General features: G+C 44.5%; 1 protein-coding gene across 1 annotated transcript in view; it reads left to right on the plus strand.

Moving 5' to 3' along the window:
• The first annotated feature begins 3,976 nt into the window (after positions 1–3,976).
• Positions 3,977–22,725, plus strand: part of LOC141059294 (uncharacterized) — a 36,070-nt gene continuing 17,321 nt past the window's right edge. The window contains exons 1-5 of the mRNA XM_073555624.1: positions 3,977–7,764; positions 7,894–8,073; positions 8,156–8,279; positions 8,363–8,460; positions 8,659–8,749. Coding sequence (XP_073411725.1) covers positions 7,687–7,764; positions 7,894–8,073; positions 8,156–8,279; positions 8,363–8,460; positions 8,659–8,749 — 571 coding nt within the window. The 5' untranslated portion in view covers positions 3,977–7,686. The remainder of the gene's footprint in view (positions 7,765–7,893; positions 8,074–8,155; positions 8,280–8,362; positions 8,461–8,658; positions 8,750–22,725) is intronic.

Genomic DNA, 22,725 nt, shown 5'->3' on the forward strand with positions numbered 1-22,725 from the left:
TATTCTCTATGTGGAGTGTGGCTCTGCGGGTGGAGGTCGGTGCTGGAGGCTCCATTATTGTCTATGTGGAGTGTGGGTGGAGGTCGGTGCTGGAGTTGCTCCTTGAGATCAGGTAATGTTTGGCAGAAGTCATCTGCAGAAAGTAGAACAATTCCCCCATTAAGTGATTGGATCTCGCAGGGGAAGAATCTTGAGGAGATCATTTGCATATTCCCAGTGCCTTCTGGGATAAGTGAAGAGTCTCCGTGAGCTCAACGATTACTGGGTTTTGGCCGTTGCAGCTGAAAAGAGGAAATCGGAAAACCAGGGGAAGAGTCTTGAGGAGATTATTTGCATATTCCCAGTGCCTTCTGGGATAAGTGAAGAGTCTCCGCGAGCTCAACGATCACTGGGTTTTGGCCGTTGCAGCTGAAAAGAGGAAATCAGAAAACTTTTGGCTCATCTTTCATCGTTTTTAAGATATCTCAATATGGAAGATGCCAGGAGCCATTTGGTGAGCTGCATTTCTTGCTACATGTTCACAGACTTACCAGTGGAAAAGCCAAACTTCACATGCCACAAATGCAAGCTTGTGTCCCTATTGGAGGAAAAGTTGCAAAATCTCGAAGAGAGGTTAGCTACGTTGAAGATCATTAAGGAAGGTGAAGAGTTCTTAGACAGAGCAGAATTATCTCTTCATGTTACAGAAAGAGAAGAAATTCGAAGTGCACCTGAAGAAACAGAGGAATGGAGACATGTGACCCAGAGAAGCAGGAGGCAGTCAGCACCCATACTGCTCAGGAACCAGTACCAGGCTCTCACGCAGGAAAACGATGAAGAAATACATCAGGATAAGACTTTGCCAACAAACAGCAACCTTGTACGCCTTCAGAATCCTCCTGGATGGAGAAAGTAAAATGTGAAGAAACGGAGAGTGGTGGTCATGGGGGATTCCCTGTTGAGAGGAACAGAGGCCGCTATCTGCAGACCGGATATAACTTCAAGAGAAATGTGCTGTCTTCCAGGTGCAAAAATTAAAGATGTGTCTGACAGGATATCAGGACTCTTCAGACCTACAGATGACTACCCATTCCTGCTACTACATGTGGGGACAAATGACACCGCAAGAAATGAACTGGAAACCATCTGCAGAGACTTTGAAGACTTAGGCAAGAAAGTGAGAGAACTGGGAGCGCAGGTGGTCTTCTCTTCCATCCTCCCAGTGGATGGCCATGGAACAAGGAGGTGGAATAAGATTCTGCAGGTGAACAACTAAGATTCTGCAGGTGAACAACTGGCTACGTCGATGGTGCCGTCAGCAACGATTTGGATTTCTGGATCACGGAGTGAATTACTTATACGATGGATTACTTGCTAGAGATGGGGTGCACCTTACGAAGACTGGAAAGCATGTATTTGGAAGTTGCCTTGCTACACTTGTAAGGAGAGCTTTAAACTAGAACAACATGGGAAGGGAAGCAAAAGGCCAGAAAAAGCCATACACCTGACAAATGCTATTGAGAACTCTGCTATTAGAAGTGGAAAGGAAGAACAAAGACAAAAGAATCTAATTAATAAAAAATATTGGAGAAAGAGAAACCAATCACAAACTAAAATGTTTCTATACTAATGCACAAAGCATGGGCAACAAACAAGGAGAACTGGAACTACTAACACAGGAAAAGAAATATGATGTCATTGGAATCACTGAAACTTGGTGGGACAATACACATGATTGGAATACAAGGCTATACAACTTATTTGCAAGAAACAGACTTGATAAACGAGGAGGAGGTGTCGCATTGTATGTTAGAAACGCGTATATCTGCACAGAGATTGAAGCTTCAGAGACTAGTTGTTCTGTGGAAACTGTTTGGGTAAGAATACAAGGACAGAACAATGGAAAGGACACCATTGTAGGCATTTACTACAGGCCGCCTGTGCAAGCTGAAGACATGGATGAACTCTTTATGCATCAAATGGCCAAGTTCTCCAAAAAATATGACATAGTTGTCATGGGAGATTTCAACTATCCAAACATTTGTTGGGAATCTCTCTCCGGCAAAACTAACAGGTCAAGGAAATTCTTATCCTCTCTTGCTGACAACTTTATCTTCCAAAAGGTAGGGGAGAAAACAAGGGGAACTGCTAACTTGGATCTAATCCTTATAAACAGGGAGGAAATGGTTGAGGAGGTAAAAGTGGCTGGGACCCTAGGAGGTAGCGACCATGCTATTTTAGAATTTTGGATAACTAGAGGCGGAAGACCTGTGAAGACTCAGACGTCAAGGTTAGATTTCAGAAAGGCAGATTTTAAGGGATTCAGAAAGAGAATTGGAGGGATCCCAATGGCTGGATATCCTTAAAGACAAAAATGTCCAGGAAGGATGAGAAATCTTGAAAAATGAAATTCTCAAAGCACAGTTGTTAACAATTCTGAAAAGAGGGAAGAATAGGAAGCATTTAAGGAAACCAGGATGGATGAACACAGAACTTAAGCACATGCTAAAAAGGAAGAAAAAAATGTTTATAAAATGGAAAGAGGGAGGCATATCTAAAGAAGAATATAATGCTGTCTGCAGAACCTGCAGGGCACAAATCAGATTATCTAATTCTGAAAATGAATTGAGGCTTGCAAGAGATGTCAAAAGCAATAATAAAGGATTTTGGGGATATGTCAAAAGTAAAAGAAAAGTCAAAGATGCTATAGAATTTTTACAGGATGAAAATGATGAAATGGTGGACAGGATGTTGAGAAGGCTGAACTTTTAAATTCCTCTTTTGCATCTGTTTTCTCTCAGAAAGGAAATGTAACATCAACTGTTCTTCACTGTCCTATTAACAGAATAGAAGAATCCAGGATATCTATAAACAGAAAGATAGTGAGGAAACACTTAGCTAACCTAAATGAATTCAAGTCTCCAGGTCCAGATGAATTACACCCCAGAGTACTGAAGAAGATAGCAGAAGAAATTTTTGAACCCCTCTCCATAATCTTTGAAAATTCTTGGAGAACAGGAGAAGTGCCAGAAGACTGGAGAAGAGCAAATGTTGTTCCTATCTTCAAAAAGGGGAAGAAGGTGGACCCAGGCAACTATAGGCCGGTGAGTCTGACTTCTATACCAGGAAAGATCTTTGAACAAATTATTAAACAACATGTATGTCAGTACCTGGATAAGAATGAAGTGATTAAACAGAGTCAGCATGGGTTTGTTACTAATAAGTCATGTCAGACTAACTTAATTTCCTTCTATGACGGAATCACTGATTGGGTGGATCAAGGAAATGCTGTAGATATAGTATATCTTGACTTCAGCAAAGCATTTGACAAAGTCTCTCATACAATCCTTATTGAAAAAATGACTAAGTATGGAATGGGCAAGGCAACTGTTAGGTGGATTCATAACTGGCTTAGTGATCGGACCCAAAGAGTGGTCGTAAATGGCTGCACATCCAGTTGGAAGAATGTCTCAAGTGGGGTACCACAGGGCTCTGTCCTGGGCCCCGTATTGTTCAACATCTTTATCAACGATTTAGATGAAGGAATTGAGGGTAAACTGATTAAATTTGCTGATGACACAAAGCTAGGAGGGATAGCTAATACTAGAGAAGAGAGAGAGAGGATTCAAAAAGATATAAATAAACTGGAGAAGTGGGCAGCAACTAACAGAATGGTTTTTAACAGGGAGAAATGCAAAGTACTACATCTGGGCAATAAAAATGAAAAAAGCATATACAGAATGGGAGGAATAGGGCTAAGTGACAGCACATGTGAAAAAGACTTGGGTATACTAATAGATCACAGACTGAATATGAGTAAACAGTGTGATGCAGCAGCAAAAAAGGCAAATGCAATTCTAGGATGTATTAACAGAAGCATACAGTCTAGATCACGTGAAGTCATTATTTCCCTCTACTCCTCTTTGGTCAGACCTCATCTGGAATATTGTGTCCAGTTTTGGGCACCACATTTTAAAAAGGACATCAACAAACTGGAGCAAATTCAGAAAAGAGCGACCAGAATGGTGACCGGTCTGCAAACCCTGTCTTATGAGGAAAGGTTGCAGGATTTGGGAATGTTTAGTTTGCAAAAGAGAAGACTGAGAGGAGACTTAATAGCTGTCTACAAATATCTCAAGGGTTGTCACATTGTAGAAGGATCAACTTTATTCTCATTTGCACAAGGAAAGACTAGAAGCAATGGGATGAAACTGAATGGGAGGAGACACAGATTAGATATTAGAAAAAACTTTTTGACAGTTAGAGTGATCAATGAGTGGAACAGGCTGCCACGAGAAGTGGTGAGTTCTCCTTCAATGGAAGTCTTTAAACAGAGGCTGGACAGACATCTGACTGGGATGATTTAGCGAATCCTGCTTTGAGCAGGGGGTTGGACCAGATGGCCCAGGAGGTCCCTTCCAACTCTACGATTCTATGATTCTTTGATCTCTCACGGTGCGATCTAGAGCCTCGACCACTTTCTTGTGCTCCAAACAATTAGTTTCCACGTCTGTAACACTTTGTGTATGTGCACAAGTTGCGGATTTGTGTGCGGATCCACAGTGGATTTGGCCCCGCGGATCCGCTGCAGATTCTCATGCGGTGTACAGTACCATGTTAGGCTATGGAAATGAATAAACGCTGTGCACATGCTGCGGATAATTTCGCTCGGAAACGCAGCAGTTTATTTTCAGCAGCATGTCAATTCTTTGTGCGGATTCTGCAGAGTTTTTACACCCATTCCATTATAGGAATCCACAGGTGTAAAAACGCAGGCCAAATCCGCAGGTAAAACGCAGGTAATTTTACCTGCTGATTCTACGCGGAAAAATCCGCACAAAATACACAACGTGTGCACATACCCTTTATCTTTTCCTGAGCCCTCAGTGATCTTACAGACGGAAGTTTCCTGGAGTGCTAGATTCAGGGTGATCCTAGTGCTGATCGAGCCGTCCGCCTCCATCTAAAGTTATGTAGTGTCAGGTGGTCGAGCCGCTCTTTCCTCTGCTGGTAGTGAAATAAACTTGTCCATTTTCTAGATGGACGCTGAGATGCTTTATAGTCGGTTGTGTGACGCCGGTCTCCTGGGAGTCTGCTCCAGGCGCGCGCTCCCTGCCTATTAAAGGGGCAGAACCTGCACGTCTGAAGAGATCCTCAGCCATTTAGCAGCGAGACTGTCACGGATGTGTCAGAGGCAGCAGATCATTGCACTGCATCCGTCTGCAGAAGGTCTCAGTAGTTTGCTTTGCAGACGAGTGGCCACCTCCCCCGGTGCTAATTGCCACACCTGGACCTGAGTGTTGAATTACTTGCTCCTGGCAAGCGCGGGTGATATTTTCTATTTGCACTTCCCTGTTGAGGCTTGGAGCTGCAGCAGGCGGCTAGCGTCCTCTTTAGAGCTTGAAGGACGACGGTGTTTCTCTCTGAGTCTACAAAAGCTAATTTTCCCCTTGTATTGTGTATCCTAGCTGTCTTTAGCGGTAGTGGGGATTGACTAGCGCTCATCCTGTCCTTCCCGGTGCCAGGGTCAGGCAGGGATTAGTTATCCAGCTCGGCGATAGATGCGGAACCTATGTTGGGACGATAGGGCAGACAGGGTGACATTAGATCTGTCTAAGGGTCTTCACTCCCTCCTTCCCTAGTGTTTGGTTCTCTTTCCCTTATACCTTCGTGTTACACTTAGCCTTTCCTTCACGTTGCATGACAGAGACATTTGATATTTAAGGCACTCTCCATTATTGGGAGGTACCTTAGCAATTTTAGTAATCAGTGTGTTTTCTGCTTCTTAGATGAAAGGTCCCTGTACCTGTGCTCCCTTAACCTGATCCTGTCCATCATGCTTGCCCTGTTTGAACCTGATCATGTGCATCCTTCTGTAACCTACTCCTGAGCCCATACTGCATCTAACAGAACCTGATCTGTCTTGTGCGCACCTATACCGCTACCCTCACCAGTGCAGTCTGAACCTGATCCTGTACCCGAGTCCATCCCTTGTTCCTGAACACCAAATAAATTTATTAAATAGACATTATAGATGCGATCATGCTACAGTGCAGGCGGCACCACCGGCACTTGCCTGCTGAATGTGAATTATTTTTTTTTTTTCAAAACCTATTATATTCAGTATGTAAAATAGAGGGCAGGTCCCTGAGGGATCAGTGACCTGTCATAAGCCATACAGATGAATATGTAAGTAGAGCAGCACATACAGAGCCCCGCTCACAATCCGACCACAGCCCCGCCCCTGAGCACGAGAATCTCATTACCTGAAAATTGCAAATAAAGATTAAACAACCACAAGACGGATTTCATCACCAGGTATCGATATAATCAGTATAACGGCGCCGACCTGACAGTGTTTGTAGGTTACTGTGCACAATCCTGCTGACAGGTTCCCTTTGAATCATGTTAATCAGATGGGCACTGACCAATCAGAAGTGCTTCCCTTATCTCAGGCCACGTTCCACTCTACATTTTTCTTGCTTGAGCTGTATGTACAATAGACGCTCACTTTCCACGTAGGCATACATATCAAATAAATTGATGAAAACGTTGCCTACATTGTTGTCTGATCATTATTTGGTAGACATAGAAGTCCATAGATGATATTTTTTATTGGTTGGCCTAGCAGTGTTGGGATCAGCCTGCCTTAGATTATGGTGATCGCCATCTTGGCCATTCCACAATATTATCGGATATTGCAGAGCATCATATGATCTTTGTGTTTCTACGTTGAAGATTTTCCCTTTGTCGCTGAATAATTCTATCTCGGCTTAGAAAGTCCCGTCCAACCATTACAATAGCTCCTTCATTAACACTGTGAGACGTAAATCTCCTTTTGTGCTCACCATCCGGTGTCCTGCCTGCTCTTATTACAGCCTGGTATTCCGCACTTGGCATTCTTTCTAAGGCCACTCTACAAAGGGTTACTAACTGATTGTGTTGATGGAAAAGTCTTTGCAAATTCAAATAAATGTCTTTTTGTGTCTCAGGTATAACTTCACAATGTCGATCAGCTCACATCTGTTCATCTCCCAAACAGTAAACTTGTAAAAGTGGGTCTTAATTTGCTACAGGAAGCGTCGGACCTATTTTGTGATATATTTGGCCCTGGACTTCAAAAGTTGCCATAAATCTTTCTTCAAGTCCAGCTCTCGTATCAGTGGATGTCACCTGGAAAGATGAATTATATTACCTAATAATTTGTAGTAAATGCTTAGACTCATGAGTTGTTCCCAACATGTATGAAAAAAGTGGTTCAGGAGGTAGAGATGAAGGTGACAAACTGACTTTACCACTGACCACCACATACCAGGCGATTTAAAGTTAAACTTCTTTGCTTGACAATGTTCTCATATTATGTCCATCTTGCCTATTATGACTCTCTGATATGACCTATAGTCCTGAATTGGGTCGTAGTGAAACACTTCCGAGCTCAAGTCAGCCTGCCTACATCATTTTTTGACGATGTTCATCCTTTTGTTCAGATGTTTTCAAATTCCTTGATTCAGCCTGTCTTGGTTTTTCACAAATACTGTAAAATAATAAATCTCATATGTTTCCCATATTATCTCCAGTAATTGTATTATTACACAGGATTTTTATGATGTGACATCGGCTCATCTTCTCATTCAGGTCTCTACAATATCGGATCCCCTCAGTGAAGATCTTCTACATAAGAGAATTTTCCTGATTTACCCATCAAGGATGGATATGGACAGAGACAAGATGGCGGAGAGGATATTACACCTCACCCTAGAGATCCTCTTCCGGCTTACTGGAGAGGTGAGAGATTCTGATGACGTCACATTACATCATTCTTATCTATGGGAATAACAGATGGACAGAACTGGAGAGGTGAGGACTCTGGAAATGTCTGTAGTGAGATTTATTAATGTGTCTCTCCATAACCAGGATTACACAGTAGTGAAGAAGACCTCTAGTGAGCGCTGTCAGGACCCTGTGTCTGAGGGATGGGGAAGACTACTGAGCCCAATCATGGGGCCTCCACCTCACCCCTTGATACATGAGGACATCAATGAGCAGAAGATCCTAGAACTCGCCTACAAGATGATTGAGCTGCTGACTGGAGAGGTGACACTGCTGGGAATGTTGGGACATTATACAGTAATGCTATGAAGGGATCGGGGGATGACGGTATCATTGTATGTGTCAGGTTCCTATAAGGTGTCTGGATGTCGCCGTCTATTTCTCCATGGAGGAGTGGGAGTATTTAGAAGGACACAAAGATCTATACAAGGACATGATGATGGAGGTTCCCCAGCCCCTCACATCACCAGGTAATAGACAGGACTAAATACACACGACCTATAATTATCTGTATGTAAAGAATGAATTCAGTCCTTGTATGTGTTTCCTACAGTTCTATCCAGTAAGAGGACAACACCAGAGAGATGTCCCCGTCCTCTTCTTCCACAGGACTGTAAACAAGAAGATCCCAATGTTCCTCAGGATCATCAGGTAGATGGAGAGAAGGTGTCATGAGATTTCCCCTGTGATGTGTAGACGGCTGTGAAGGTCTTGTGCTCAGTCTTGTTTTATCCACCAGTATTATATGTTTTATACTTGTGTAATGAGAACGGTGGAGATGGCAGGATTAGAGCTGATCATAGATATGACTTCTCCATCTGTCTGTGACTTTTACAATATTTGTTTCAGGGTGAAGATCTGACCCATATTAATACTACAGAGACATATGTGAGGATTGATGAGTGGTGTAAAGAGGAGATTCCTACATATGGCTACCCAGGTGAGTAATAATGATGAACACATTTTTTCGGAAAACGATCACCAAGCATAAATTCGGCACAAATATGGAACATTCGGACTCGTGATCAGAAACATGAGCAAAATTTTATAAAATATTAAAAAATCGGAAACATTTGGTTAAAACGCAGGAAAATATGTGTTGCCACAAAAGTATTTTCAGCTCTTTTGTAACCATAATGGTGGTGTATCATGAGTGTGGGGCACATGTTTTATGAGGGGAGGGGGTTTACAGAGCTCAGAGGCGCGGCGTGCTTATAAACAGTCATTTTTTTTTTTCTCCTAACTTTGTGTGTGCACATTGTGGCTAACCAATCATGGCGCAGGAAACATCCACAATGTCCTGACACAACGGCTTGTGTCATTAGCTGCTAAAATCACATGTCCCTCTGCATATCAACAGCGGCCATCTTGTTTTAGTGCCATTTTGACACTAACAGCGCAGAGCGGCTGCTCCTGATGCCATCACTGTTAGCAGCTAGTTTTTAGCTATTTAGCTAGGCAGTTTTTTCTTACTCAGTTAGTTTAGCTATGTAGTGTCCTGTATGGCTGTGAAATTGACCTTCCACCAATATTTATGCGAGTGTCCATGACAGCACCACCTGAGAGAGGGGATCCGCCCTTCAGGAACTGGAAACCTACAGATACAAAAGGGCGGCTCCTCTCCCACGCATCAGATGGTTTCCTGTTTTTGGAGGACGGGATTCCCTACAGATAGTCCATCTTCAATCATTGGGATTCCCAGCCCAGACTAGCTGACCGACCCAGGTGGCGGGGGGCGTCTCCTACCTCGGTCAGTGCGGGATCCCTGGAAGCGCCACGGTGGGTCTGGGCAGGACTGTACAACGGTGTGCGGAGCGGGGTCCGGAGGATGGCAATCTCCAGAGCCAGCGCCGGTAAGTATCTTCTCCCCCCCGGGTCCATCTTGGTCCTCCTGGTGCGGTCGTCCTGCGGTCCGGGCCTCCGGCGGGCGTGGCCTGCATGGAGCTAGGGTCGTGCCTGGTTGGGCCATGGTGCGCACTGCTGTCCTCCGGCGCATCGCCATGCGTTCATTTGAGCGCCGGAATTGACGCGGCTGGGGGGGGGGGCGCCTGGCCGGTAGTAGAATGCCAACCAGCTTTTCTCCTGGGCCGCGGCCCGAGTGCAAGCATGGCGGGGAGCGGGGCACAGTGGGGGAGATGCTCCGAACGGGGGGGGGACGGCGCATCTGGCTACATCCCTGCTGACCCAGATATCCGGGTGAGGGCTACAAAGAGGCCACAGAGACGCTGCAGGGCTGCTTTTGGCCCATTACAGCAATGGATGAGCAGGAATCTCCCGTGGTCCAGCTGGAAAAGGAACAGGGGCAGGAGCATGCCTCAGACAAGCCCTGTACAAACCACCAGTTAAAAAACCGAGGACAAAGTGGGCAGTCCAGCCGCAAGAGTTGCTCCAGGCTAAAGGATTCAGGTCCCCCGTGATCTGGTACCTACATCCACTGCATGGGTAAGAGATCTTCGTGAATGTTCCCTGATGCAGTGTTTCCCTTATATTTTCTCTTTAGGGGAAGAAATGCTCTGGTAAAATGAAAAACAGGGCCCCTTTGCAGTTGTCCCTTGACAGACGCCTACCCTAAAAAGTTGTCAGCCATTTGTGCGACAGACGGTAAGGGGTAAAAGAAAAAAAAAATGGGGTGATCTGGTAGTTCCTAGTTAAGATACATAGTCCCTCCTTACACTCTTCCCCCACTTCTACAGGTGGCAGAAGAAACCCCTGGAGATTATTAGGACAGAAGTAAAGGATTCTCTAAAATCCCTATCTCAAGGGGAATTGTTGTGAATTCACTTTCTGGCCTACCTCTGGTTACTGCTGAAGGTGGTGGAGCTGGTCAGGTTGACGGAGGGGTTGTGAATTCTCTTTCTGGGCTCCCTCTGGTGGTTACTGGAGGTAATGGAGCTGATCTGATTAACAGAGGCTTGCCACCTGATAATGAGGACGACGGTTGGAGACCTGGAGTTTCAGACTGGATTTAAGACAGCCGACTCCCTCTATCCCTGCTGGTGATTTTTTTTCCTGCCTCCTGAGGTCTTAGTTTCCAGCTCAGTCCCTGCATGCTCAGCGAAGTGTTCTTTTGCTATTCTGTTCACATTTGATCTGGTTTTGTCTATTTCAGTTTTGTGTGTTCAGCCAGCTCCGGCTGGGGCTGTGTTGAATTTCCATCCTTATGTTACTGCTTGTGCTAGTTTATCTTTGTCCCTTATTAGATTGACCTCTTTTTGCTCTGCTTTCAGAATATACCAGAGTGCTGATATAGTGGGCCGAAGTCGTGTGACTTCAGTATTTTTGCATCAGACGTGTTGGACCTTTTTGCAGACAGTGTCTTTCCTTTCCTGTCCTGTCTAGTCAGTGTGGGCCCCATCGTTTTCTCAGTCTATTTTCCTACCTGCGTTTGTGTTTTCATCATCTCACCGACAATATATGTTTGGGGGCTATCTATTCCTTTGGGGTCTGCTCTGGGGCAGGTTAGATTTCCCCTTTCTTGCTTTAGGCTTAGTTAGCTCTCCGTCTGTGCCGAGGCATCTAGTATCATCGTAGGCACGCTCCACGGCTACTGCTAGTTGTGTGGATAGGATCAGGGGTCTGCAATCTGCTTAGTTACCAACCTCGCTGGTTTTCTGTGGCTTAGCTTGGGCTTGCTCTCCTCCTCGGTGACCCAATCATAACAGGGAATCTTCTAAAAGCAAAAGAGGAGCAAGTTTTTCGGGGTCAGACTCCTCAGCTGCCCCTAGGAAGGGCGAATATTCTTCAGAGGCCTCTGCCTCTACTTCGGTATCGTCTTCAGAAGACTCCAACCGGTTTTGCTTCTCCCTAGATCAAATGGACAAATTAGTCAAATCAGTAAGGTCTGCCATGGGGGTAGCTGACATGAATGACAAAGTGCAAAGCTTGATAAATAAGAGAATGGAAGAAGCCAGGTAAAAGGGGATCCCTACCACCGGCCTTCAAACGGAGATATCCCTTTGAGGACCCCTTGGTGAACAGATGGGATAAAGCCCCAAAACTGAATGCAGTGGTGGCTAAAGCCTCCATAAAGTCCTCCATTCCCTTTGATGACATGGCCTCTTTAAAGGATCCGCTGGATAAGAAAGCGGACTCATTTCTGAAAGGGACTTGGGAAATGTCAGCTGGCGCCCTAAGCGTTCGCTGCTACATACACAGCCAGATCCATGATGGTCTGGCTGGACCAGCTTGAATCCCAGTTAGCAGACAGAGCCTTGAGAGAATCCATCCTGAAGATCCTGCCAATGATTCAGAATGCTGCAGCCTTTCTAGCTGATGCTTCGGCAGATTCAGCAAGGATGGCGGCCAGGGCCACAGGACTGTCAAATGCAGCACGAAGGGCTCTGTGGTTGAAATGTTGGCCAGGGGACATCCAGGCCAGATCCCGTCTCTGCTCCATTCCATGTGAAGGAGAATCTCTGTTCGGCCCAGTTCTGGACAAACTTTTGGAAAAAGCTGGGAACGATAAAAAGAAATTTCCTAGTCTGCCGACCCCTTATTACAGACGTCCCTTCACCAGATTTATGTTTCGAGGAGGGGGTCGCCAGGAAAGAGCATCTCATGAAGCTAAGAAGCCACCCCAATGACTAGCTGCTCCGGTAGGAGGTAGGCTAGCTGCCTTCTAACCCCGCTTGGTCCTTTATTTCCAACAGCAACTGGATCCTGGGGTTGATGGCCTCAGGACTACGGTTAGAATTCTCCTGTGTCCCCCAAAACAGATTTAGTATCGCCCCACTCATGTCTTCACCATCGGAGCAGACTGCCCTGGAGACCGAAATCCGTGACCTGTGCAGCAAAAAGGTCCTGACAGAAGTACCAGAAGCAGAAAGGGGCACAGGTTTTCACTCCCCTCTATTCCTAGTCCGTAAACAAGATGGCTCCTTTAGAACTATAATCAATCTTGAAGCCCTCAATGAGTTTCTGGTCATACGCCTGTTCAAGATGGAAACAATCAATTCCACTATAAAATTGTTGTTTGAAAACTGCTTTATGGTGGTGTTGGAGTTAAGACGCCTACTACCACATACCCATCCATGCAGCTCACCAGCGATTCCTTAGAGTGGCGGTTCACTTAGATGGGTCAGTTCAGCTTTTTCAATATGTTGCCCTTCCCTTTGACATTGCAGTCGCCCCCCGGGTATTCACTAAGGTTATAGCCGAGGTTATGGCCCTTTTGCGTGAATCAGACATTCTGGTGGTCCCCTACCTTGATGACTTCCTTATTATAGGCAAGACAGCTTAACATTGTTTGGAGCAATTACAAAAAGCAATATCTGCCCTGGAGCGATTAGGGTGGCTACTAAACATCAAGAAATCTCGGCTACAGCCCATGAGAGTTCAGCAATTCTTAGGCCTAATGTTAGATTCCCAGAATCAAGAATGCCATCTGCCTCCTGAAAAATTAGTTCGCCTACACTGTCAGATTCTGAACGCCTCCAATAACCCGACCATGTCCCTTAGGAAAGCCATGTCGCTTTTGCTCTCTCTCTCGTCCTGTATCTCCACGGTCTGGTGTGTCCAGTTTCATACAAGGAAACTACAGGGCGAGGGTTTATTGCATCAGAAAATTCTTGGGGGTTACCTAGAAGGCCAGCTGACTTTTATTCCCAAACACTAGAAAATCCCTTGATTGGTGACTAGAGGGAAATAATCTATCCAGAGGTGTGCCCTGGGAGAGTAACATAGCCCTTATAGTCACCACGGACGCAAGCCCTTCCGGTTGGGGGGCTCACATGGGTGAGGTGTTAGTCTAGGGCCTATGGGAACAACATCAAGGTTGAGATGTCTTCCAACCTGAAAAAATTAACAGCAGTGGAACAGGGAGCTAAAAGACTCCTTGTGTATCTACAGGGTCATCACATATGAGTGTTCTATGACAATCAGGTCACCGTGGCTTATATCAGTCACCAAGGCGGGACTCATTTTCAGAACCCTGATGAATGTAGAGGAGCGTTTGTTCTAACTGGCAGAGCAGCATTTTCTGTCTCTAACAGCTCTACATATAAAAGGAAGAGAAAAGACCACAGCGGATTACTTAAGCCACAATTTTCTAAAACAAGGGAAATTGTCCCTAAAAACCTCCATCTTCAAACTGATTATGTAATCTCTTCGCCACCAGGGAGAACAGGAAAGTGAAGCAGTTTTGCTCACTAAATCCCAGAGAAGACCCTCTAGCAGTAGACGCTTTTCTGATAAAGTGGGACTTCAGGCTAGCATATGCCTTCCCTTCCCTCCCCTGTCTCTACTACCCCTAGTGATAAGAAAAGACAGGGCGAGGATTATAGTGATTGCTCCATTCTGACCCAGGAGGGCATGGTTCTCATGCCTCAGGACTATGTCAGTGTCCGACTGTGGGGTTCTACCAGACATCCTGGATCTCCTATCCCAGGGCCCAGTTTACCATCCGCAGGTGGCTGGCCTACATCTGACGGCATGGATTTTGAACGGTCACTGCTGAAGGATAGTGGTTTCTCCCCAGGCTTGATTAACCCCTTAAGCCCCAAGGGTGGTTTGCACGTTCATGACCGGGCCAATTTTTACAATCCTGACCACTGTCCCTTTATGAGGTAATAATTCTGAAACGCTTCCATGGATTCCGGTGATTCTGACATTGTTTTCTCGTGACATATTGTACTTCATTCAAATAACTTGTGTTTATTGGTGAAAAAAATGGAAATTTGGCGAAAATTTTGAAAATTTCGCAATTTTCCAACTTTGAATTTTTATGCCCTTAAATCACAGAGATACGGCACACAAAAGACTTGATAAGTAATGTTTCCCACATGTTTTACTTTACATCAGCACAATTTTGGAACCCAAATTTTTTTTGTTAGGAAGTTATAAGGGTTAAAAATTGACCAGTGATTTCTCATTTTTGCAACACCATTTTATTTTTACCGACCACATCACATTTGAAGCCACTTTGAGGGGTCTATATGATATAAAATACCCAAAAGTGACACCATTCTAAAAACTGCACCCTTTATGGTGCTCAAAACCACATTCAAGAAGTTTATTAATGCTTTAGGTGCGTCACAGGAATTTTTTGAATGTTTAAAAAAAAATGAACATTTAACTTTTTTTCACAAAAAAAATACTTCAGGTTCAATTTTTTTTATTTTACCAAGGGTAACAGGAGAAGTTGGACTGCAAAAGTTATTGTGCAGTTTGTCCTGAGTACGCTGATACCTGATATGTGGGGGGGAACCACTGTTTCGGCGCATTGCTGAGCTCAGAAGGGAAGGAACGCCGTTTGACTTTTTCAATGCAAAATTGGCTGGAATTCAGATCAGACGCCATGTCACGTTTGGAGAGCCCCTGATGTACCTAAACAGTGGAAACCCCCCCACAAGTGACCCCATTTTGGAAACTAGACCCCCCAAGGAACTTATCTAGATATGTGGTGAGAACTTTGAACCCACAAGGGCTTCACAGAAGTTTATAACGTACAGCGGTACAATTAAAAAATCATATTTTTTCCACAAAAATGATCTTTTCACCCCCAATTTTTATTCTCCCAAGGGGAACAGGACCCTGAGTACACTGATACCCCACATGTGGGGGTAAACCACTATTTGGGCGCATGGCAGAGCTCGGAAGGGAAGCAGCGCCATTTGACGTTTTTGGCTGGAATTGAGATCGGACACCATGTCGCGATTGGAAAACCCCTGATGTACCAAAACAGTGGAAACCCCGCACAAATGACACCATTTTGGAAACTAGACCCCCCAGGGAACTTATCTAGATGTGTGGTGAGCACTTTGACCCCTCCAGTGCTTCACAGAAGTTTATAACGCCCGGGCGTGAAATAAAGAAATCGTATTTTTTTCCACAAAAATGATATTTTTGCCCCCAATTTTTTATTTTCCTAAGGGTAACAGGAGAAATTGGACCCCAAAAGTTGTTTTGCAATTTGTCCTGAGTAGGCTGATACCCCATATGTGGGGGTAAAACACTGTTTGGGCGCATGGCAGAGCTTGGAAGGGAAGGACCACCATTTGACTTTTTCAACTCAGAATTGGCTGGAATTGAGATCAGACGCCATGTTGCATTTGGAGAGCACCTGATGTGCCCAAAGAGTGGAAACTCCCCAATTCTAACTCCAACCCTAACCCTAATCTCAGCCCTAACCCTAGCCCTGGCCCTAACCCTAGCCCTAGCCCTAACTCTAACCCTAATGGGAAAATGGAAATAAATACATTTTCTTTTAGTTTTATTATTTGTCCCTAACTAAGGGGGTGATAACGGGGGGTTTGATTTACTATTTATGGCGGTTTTTATTTTTGGCAGCTGTCGCACGCTGAAAGATACTTTTTATTGTAAAAATAGTTTTTGCATCACCACATATTGAAAGCTATAATTTTTCCGTATTTTGACCCACCAAGTCATGTGAGGTCTTATTTTTTGCGGGACGAGTTGATGTTTTTATTAGTACCACTTTCGGACACGTGACATTTTTTGATCGCTTTTTATTCTGATTTTTGGGACGCAGAATGAATAAAAACCAGCGTTTCATGAATTTCTTTTGGGGGGGTGCGTTTACACCGTTCCGCGTGCGATAAAATTGATAAAGTGGTTTTATTCTCTGGGTCGGTACGGTTACAGCAATTACCTCATTTAGGTTTTTTTTATGTTTTGTCGGTTTTATGCAATGAAAACTATTTTATATAAAAAAAATAATTATTTTTGCATCGCTGTATTCTGCGAGCTATAACTTTTTTTTAAAATTTTTTCGCTGATGATGCTGTATAGCGGCTCGTTTTTTGCGGGACAAGATGACGTTTTCAGTGGTACCATGGATATTTATATGCGTCTTTTTGATAGCGCATTATTGCACTTTTTGTTCGGTATGAAAATAAATCGTTATTTTTTTGCTTCGTTTTTTATTTTTTAAGGGGTTCGCTAAAGGGGTTAACTAATGGGACATTTTTATAGGGCAGGTCGTTACGGACGCGGCGATACCAAATATGTGTACTTTTATTGTTTTTTTTTTTTTTTGTTTCCAAAATTGAATTTATTGGGGGAATATTTTTTTTTTCTCATTTATTTGGCGATTTTTTTTTTTTTTTTTTTTTTTTTTTTTTTTTTACTTTATTACATTGTCCCAAGTGGGACATCACTGTCCTGTGACAGATCGCTGATCTGTCACATCACAGATCACTGTGACAGATCAGCGATCTGTCACAGGCATAGACGCAGACTTCCTCATGCCTGCGCTTTACAGGCACTGAGGAAGCCGGCTCCCTGCAGGCCCCCGAAGGTCCCCGTCGCCATCTTGGATTCGGGGGCCTGCAGGGAAGGAGCCCCCCGCAGCAGCGCTGCACATTGCGCTGCTGTGGGGGGCTCAGGGAAGCACGGAGGGAGCCCCCTCCCTGCCGATGCTTCCCTTTAACCCCCGATGCATCGTGATCATGTTTGATCGCGGTGTGCAAGGGGTTAACGTGTCGGGGGCGGTCCGTGACCGCCCCTGACACAATGTGCCGGGTGTCAGCTGTGATAAACACCTGGCCGCGATCAGCGGAGCTCACCACATGGGCGCCGCTGATCGCTATGACGTGCTATCCCGTCCCTGGGAATTAAGTCCCAGGGCACATGGATGGGATAGTACGTCATATGGGATTAAGGGGTTAATACCCTGCTTAAAAGCAGGAAAATTATTACTACCCAAATTTACGTCAGAATCTGGAAAAGATTCCTACAGGACTCAGGGGTGGTAGCTGGATAATCAGCTCCGATAATTTAGATTCTAGAATTCCTACAAAAGGGCTGGACATGGCGCTTTCCACCAGTACCCTTAAAGTGCAAGTGTCAGCCTTAGTGGCCCTTTTTAGGTGAAACATCACCGGTAATTACTGGATTAGTAGGTTCATTAAGGTGGCGAGTAGATCCAGACCAGTAGTGAAACATGGTTCAGATCCCACGGCATGAACCTTAGTCCTCACGGCCATGATGGAGGCCACGTTTTAACCTATTCCATCGGCCTCCATAAAAATCCTGTCCCTCAAAGTAGCCTTCCTGGTAGCACTGACGTCTGCTCGTAGAGTAAGTGACATCCAGGCGTTATATAGGCTTCCTCCTTACACACAATTCAGCGACGATAGGGTAATACTTAGGCCTGATCCAGCATACTTACCTTCGGTAGCTTCCAGTTTCCATAGGACGTAGGAAATAGTCCTTCCATCTTTCCTCCCTAATCCAGTGAACGAGAAGGAAAAGAAACTACACACCCTAGATGTTAGGAGATGTCTCCTGGAATACCTAGCAGTTACTGATCCCTGGAAAAAGGATAATGCCTTGTTTGTCTCCTATCAAGGCGCTAGGAAGGGCCTTAGAGCTTCAAAAAGCACTAGGTGGATTAGGGAGGCTATTTCGCTAGCATACACCTAGAAGGGCAGGTCGGCACCTGGAAAACTGAGGGCGCATTCCACTAGAGCCATGGCGACCTCGTGGGCGGAGAGATCGGAAGTCTCGATCGACCAAATATGTAAAGCAGCTACCTGGTCCTCTCCGAGCACGTTTTACAATCATTATAGGCAAGACCTAGGTGCTTCCTCAGACCCTTCCTTTGGTATAAGGGTGCTGCAGGCTGTAGTCCCTCCCTAAATAGTTATTACTCTCTGTAATTCTCTCAGGTTGTGCTGTCATGGACGCTCGAACAAAGTCTTAGCTACTCACCGGTTAACGGTATTTTTCGAAGTCCATGACATCACCTGTAGATTCCCTCCATTTCTTTAGTTCTGGGTGTGCACTTCTCCCTCTTATGATCCACATGTGGTAAATAGTTAGTAGTAATAGTATTGTACATAAATCATGCCATTAACCTTGGTGGTCCTCTTGTGCTCTGTAATCCAACTGATGCGTGAGAGAGGTGCCGCCCTTTTGTATCTATAGGTTCCTTGTTCCTGAAGGGCGGATCCCCTCTCTCAGGTGGTGCTGTCATGGACTTCAAAAAATACTGTTAACTGGTGAGTAACTAAGAATTTTTGTTTTTGCCATTACTGAGATCCACAGACAAAGACAGCAAGGAACATTTCATACAAGTGTGTTGTGCACTACTTCTATTGTGCTCCATGCCCAAGTATAGCATTCTAAATCTTATTTTTTCACTAGCTAAATGTGAAACAGCATGCCATATCCCGCTTTGTCATTTAGTGCTGTGGTGACATTGTTCTGTGATTTGACACGTTGTGCATGAAGAAATATTTTTGGGGGCAGTTACTAACGTGATTCACCATGCTATATCTCACCTTGTTATTTAGTGGCGGTGAAATTCCACAGTGTGCAAAATAACCCCTTCCTGACATCAGACGTACTCTCCCGTCCATGGGACCCGGGCCCCTATGCCCATGGACGGGATAGTACGTCTACCGCGATCAGCGGCGCCCACGTGGTGAGCGCGGCTGATCACGGCCGGGTGTCAGCTGATTATCACAGCTGACACCCGGCACAATGTGTCAGGGGCGGTCACGGACCGCCCCCGACACGCTAACCCCTTGCACACCGCGATCAAACATGATCGCGGTGTACCGGGGGTTAAAGGGAAGCATCGGCAGGGAGGGGGCTCCCTCCGTGCTTCCCTGAGCCTCCCACAGCAGCGCAATGTGCAGCGCTGCTGCGGGGGTCTCTTTCCCTACAGGCCCCCGAATCCAAGATGGCGACGGGGGCATGTAGGGAGCTGACTTCCTCAGTGCCTGCAAAGCGCAGGCATGAGGAAGTCTGCAGAACTGCCTGTGACAGATTGCTGATCTGTCACAGTGATCAGCGATCTGTCACAGGACAGTGATGTCCCACCTGGGACTATGTAATAAAGTTAAAAAAAAAAAGTGTTAAAATAATTTAAAAAAAATCGCCAAATAAATTAGAAAAAAAAAAAAATATTCCCCCAATAAATCCATTTTTTTTAAATAAAAAAAAACCAAAACAATAAAAGTACACATATTAGGTATCGCCGCGTCCATAACGACCTGCCCTATAAAACTATCCCATTAGTTAACCCCTTTAGCGAACCCCTTAAAAAATAAAAAAAAAAGCAAAAAATAATGATTTATTATCATACCGCCAAACAAAAAGTGCAATAACGCGCGATCAAAAAGACGCATATAAATAGCCATGGTACTGCTGAAAATGTCATCTTGACCCGCAAAAAACGAGCCACCATACAGCATCGTCAGCGAAAAAATAAAAAAGTTATAGCTCGCAGAATAAAGCGATACAAAAATAATTATTTTTTATATGAAATAGTTTTCATTGCATAAAACTGACAAAACCTAAAAAACGACCTAAATGAGGTATCGCTGTAACCGTACCGACCCGAAGAATAAAACCGCTTTATCAATTTTACCGCACGCGGAACGGTGTAAACGCACCCCCCCAAAAGATATTCATGAAACGCTGGTTTTTGTTCATTCTGCGTCCCAAAAATCGGAATAAAAAGCGATCAAAAAATGTCACGTGCCCGAAAATGGTACCAATAAAAACGTCAACTCGTCCCGCAAAAAATAAGACCTGTGAGTCAAAATACGGAAAAAATATGATTTTTTAATTGTACCGCTGTACGTTATAAACTTCTGTGAAGCCCTTGTGGGTTCAAAGTTCTCACCACATATCTAGAGAAGTTCCTTGGGGGGGTCTAGTTTCCAAAATGGGGTCACTTGGGGGGGGATTTCCACTGTTTAGGTACATCAGGGGCTCTCCAAACGTGACATGGCGTCTGATCTGAATTCCAGCCAATTTTGCATTGAAAAAGTCAAACGGCGCTCCTTCCCTTCTGAGCTCTGCCATGCGCCGAAACAGTGGTTCCCCCCAACATATCAGGTATCAGCGTACTCAGGACAAATTGCACAATAACATTTGCGGTCCAATTTGTCCTGTTTCCCTTGGTAAAATTGAAAAAATTGAGCCTGAAGTATTTTTTTTGTGAAAAAAAGTTAGATATTCATTTTTTTTTTAAATATTCAAAAAATTCCTGTGACACACCTAAAGGGTTAATAAACTTCTTGAATGTGGTTTTGAGCACCTTAAGGGGTGCAGTTTTTAGAATGGTGTCACTTTTGGGTATTTTCTATCATATAGACCCCTCAAAGTGGCTTCAAATGTGATGTGGTCGGTAAAAATAAAATGGTGTTGCAAAAATGAGAAATCGCTGGTCAATTTTTAACCCTTCTAACTTCCTAACAAAAAAAATTTTGGTTCCAAAATTCTGCTGATGTAAAGTAAACATGTGGGAAGGGTTACTTATCAAGTTTTTTGTGTGCCGTATCTCTGTGATTCAATGTTGGAAAATTGCGAAATTTTCGCCAAATTTACATTTTTTTCACAAATTAACACAAGTTATTTGAATGAAATTTTGCCACTATCATGAAGTACAATATGTCACGAGAAAACAATGTCAGAATCACCGGGATCCATAGAAGCGTTCCAGAGTTATGACCTCATAAAGGGACAGTGGTCAGAATTGTAAAAATTGGCCCGGTCAAGAACGTGCAAACCACCCTCGGGGGTGAAGGGGTTAATATTATTTTTTTCTGTTGCTAAATGCAATAACAGCCCGCTGTATTCCACATTGTCATTTTGTGGCGGTGAAATGAAGCCATCTGCAACCTTTTCATTTAGTGGCATTGAAGTTGTTCTGTGTGCAGAGCTGTTGCACATCATTTTTTTTTTTTTTTTTTAATAAATGTGATACAGCAGCCGAGATCTGAGTTTGAAATTGTTTGGAGGCGATCTTCTAGATTATGTGCATCTTTGGCATCCAGTTTCTTATGGTCATCTTTTATGCCTAGCTTGAGACGCACATATGTTACACCTATCTTCTGACGAGCATCAAACACTCTCTGGTAATTGGTGTTGGGCAGATGAGTAATAGTTGTAGGCTGGATCCTGGATCTCATACCTCCCATAGCCGCCCTGTTATTGATCCTGTTGTTCATTCCCATTCCTTCCGCCGTCATGCCCCTTTTCCTGCTCAGTTAATCTAACAACTCGTCGGCCATATGTCTCCGGCAATCTTACCAGCAGGAACTGTAGGAAAGAGGGCGTTCCAATGCCACGGACAATCTTCTAGATCAGACGTGGGCAAATGGCAGCCCACGGGCCACATCCGGCCCACAGACAGAAACACTGAAAGGGCAGGAACACAGATGTGATCTCACAGCTTGGTATTAGCCTAGCCCCTCTGTCTTACTGTTGGTGATGGTAAAAGATGTTATGGTTGGATTTCCTGTTCCCTCTGGTCTGGATGGCTCTGTCATTAGCCATTTAAGTTGATCGGCATTTACGTGAACGTAAAACTACACGGGAGGCGCTGCCACCTTTTGAACAAATGTCTGAACCTGTGCAATGTGATGGGGTTTTGTCTAGGGCGCAACATCAGGAGTTTAGAAGGCGTAATAAGCTGTGTTTTTTCTGTGGAGACGCCTCTCATACTATTTCTGTCTGCCCTAAACGAGAGAAATGTTTTGCACACACATTTCCTGTGGGCAGTGTACAACCTAAGTTCCTTTAGGCAATTATTCTGATCTGCTCCTTGTCCACATTTTCCACTAAGGCTTTTGTGGATTCAGGAGCAGCTCTGAATCTGATGGATTTGGACTTTGCTAAACGTTGTGGTTTGTCCATGACGCCTCTGCAGACGCCTATTCATTTGAGGGGTATTGATGCCACTCCTTTGGCGGAGAATAAACCTCAGTATTGGACCCAGATGATAATGCGAGTTGCCCCAGACCACCTGGAAAATTGTAAATTTTTGGTGCTGCATAATTTGCATGATACTATTGTTCTGGGGTTCCCCTGGTTGCAAACTCATAACCCAGTTTTGGATTGGAAATCTGTGTCTGTGGTGAGTTGGGGTTGTCCGTGTGTTCTTAGGGACGCTCCTGTTTTCTCCACCTCTCCTCAGTCTCATGATATTCCTTATTATCT

Source organism: Dendrobates tinctorius, unplaced genomic scaffold, assembly GCF_039654945.1.
Source record: "Dendrobates tinctorius isolate UK_male_01 unplaced genomic scaffold, ASM3965494v1 ptg000226l, whole genome shotgun sequence".
NCBI classification, from domain to species: Eukaryota; Metazoa; Chordata; class Amphibia; order Anura; family Dendrobatidae; genus Dendrobates; species Dendrobates tinctorius.